This window comes from Limulus polyphemus, unplaced genomic scaffold (assembly GCF_000517525.1).
Source record: "Limulus polyphemus unplaced genomic scaffold, Limulus_polyphemus-2.1.2 Scaffold16957, whole genome shotgun sequence".
In the NCBI taxonomy this organism is placed as follows: domain Eukaryota; kingdom Metazoa; phylum Arthropoda; class Merostomata; order Xiphosura; family Limulidae; genus Limulus; species Limulus polyphemus.
The window spans coordinates 1-2,141 of NW_013682567.1; the positions used below are offsets into that span (position 1 = coordinate 1).

Below are 2,141 nucleotides of genomic sequence, written 5' to 3' on the forward strand. Positions count from 1 at the left end.
ACATAACCAGTAGGAAACATCCAACCAAACACAGGACCATGCTACATAACCAGTAGGAGTTATGCAGCATGGTCCTGTGTTTGGTTGGAGGTTTCCTACTGGTTATGCAGCATGGTCCTGTGTTTGGTTGGATGTTTCCAACTGGTTATGTAGCATGTTCCTGTGTTTGGTTGGATGTTTCCTACTGGTTATGTAGCATGGTCCTGTGTTTGGTTGGATGTTTCCTACTGGTTATGTAGCATGGCCCTGTGTTTGGTTGGATGTTTTCTACTGGTTATGTAGCATGGTCCTGTGTTTGGTTGGATGTTTCCTACTGGTTATGCAGCATGGTCCTGTGTTTGGTTGGATGTTTTAGCATGGTCCTGTGTTTGGTTGGATGTTTCCTACTGCATAACCAGTAAGGAAGATCTGTGTGGACTGTGCTCAGACACTTTGACCTGAAGAAAGCCTCACAATAAAGGCTGGAATTTCATAAAAAGAAACTGGAAAACACATCATGTTGTTTCTCATCCACAGAAAGCTCTTAAGATGCTACTTAAGCCTACAATAAAATAAGTTATAATTAACGTTTTGTGAAAATTGCTATATTTCTTACTGTAGAACGACAACTAGATAAGGAACAACAACTTTACAGGGATCTGTTTCTACACTTGAGGTATGGAAGTTTTGGTAACCTCAGTGCCGAGTCCGAGTGGTGGGAGGTGCAGGAAGATTGCAGTGGAAACTCCTATCCTTATCCGTTCCTCTCAAGTAGAGATTGCCAGTACTTACGTCTGATTGCTTTCAGTGACAAAGTTTTTCCTTCCGAACTGTCTGTTCTTTCTGGATATGGGTAAGTGTTAATGACAGTGAAGTATGTTTGAACGGTATATTTTAATCCAGCTTCGGTTGGATACTATTATATGGACATACATGTAATGTGTTTTGTTCATTTCTCCAGATTTTCATTCTAGCCTCTGTTTTTTGCATTATTTTAAAGAAAACTTGTTCTTTATATAGGAATTCTTTATTGTTAGAAGTCTATTTTTAAACCGTAATGGACTCCTTTTTTTACCCTCTTAAGAGCTGTTTTTGTTGCGACGTTGTCATTCTAAGTTACATCCTTTAGTTATAGCTGTTACTTTTGAATTTTTTTTTCTGTAAATTAAGCATGAAATTAATCATGTTTCTGTAAAATCTTACAATAATTTGAGCGATTTAGAAATCATGTAACTCGTTCGTGAAGTAGAACAAGAAATCTAACTTTATAATATAATGATTACTATCATACTCAGAATATTTTTCTTGTAAACATTTATGGTGTGGTCTTAAGATATTCAACGGCTTAGGCTGTAGTACTTTAGAAATTGTTTTAAATATATGATTGTTCTAAACAAAACGTTATTGTTTGTTTTCAGCATTGTTGGGTTATACACAACCTTTGTGCTGGTGGTGTCCAGATTGGTACGTGGGTTTGTTGCAGGCACCAGCTTTACAATCATGTTTGATGACATGCCTTACGTGGACCGAGTCCTTCAGTTGTGTCTTGACATATATCTTGTACGAGAAAGTGGGGAGTTCACTTTGGAAGAGGATCTCTTCGCCAAATTGATCTTCCTGTACAGGTCACCGGAAACATTGATAACATGGACTCAGTATCCACCAGATGACCCGGGAGCAAACTAATGTAAGCACATTGCTCAGTTTACTTTAACTCAACAGATGTCAGTTTAGATGAAACTCACAGTTACAGAGGATAACGTGTATGAGTTAAACACAGTATCCACCAGATGACCCAAACTAATGTAAGCACATTGCTCAGTTTACTTTAACTCAACAGATGTCAGTTTAGATGAAACTCACAGTTACAGAGGATAACGTGTACGAGTTAAACATTTCAAATTTGTGATTTTTTTTCATTTGAATACAATTAAAATTCCAGATATATTAGTAAGACTTTGACTTTCCACATTTACTTTAAAAATCTGGATAATATCAGTAGATGTTTAGATACAGATATTCATATTTGTATGAACTCCATAAAAGTTATATCTTTTTATTTTGTGTGTTCACAGTAATAGAAAAGTCACAGACTTGCATTTTTGCTGTCTTCAGTAACAAACTGTTTTAAAGGAACATCCTCTAGAATGAAATTACAAATT

The 2,141-nt window shown here is 36.3% G+C and overlaps 1 protein-coding gene across 1 annotated transcript; it reads left to right on the top strand.

Annotated features, from left to right (window-relative positions):
• Positions 1-566: 566 nt before the first annotated feature.
• Positions 567-1,833, top strand: LOC106477514 (piezo-type mechanosensitive ion channel component-like; the record flags this gene model as incomplete). Its single annotated transcript, XM_013938068.2, has 2 exons — positions 567-832; positions 1,398-1,833. Coding segments are annotated over 2 exons (534 nt in total), but the record flags the coding sequence as incomplete, so codon positions are not given.
• Positions 1,834-2,141: the final 308 nt, after the last annotated feature.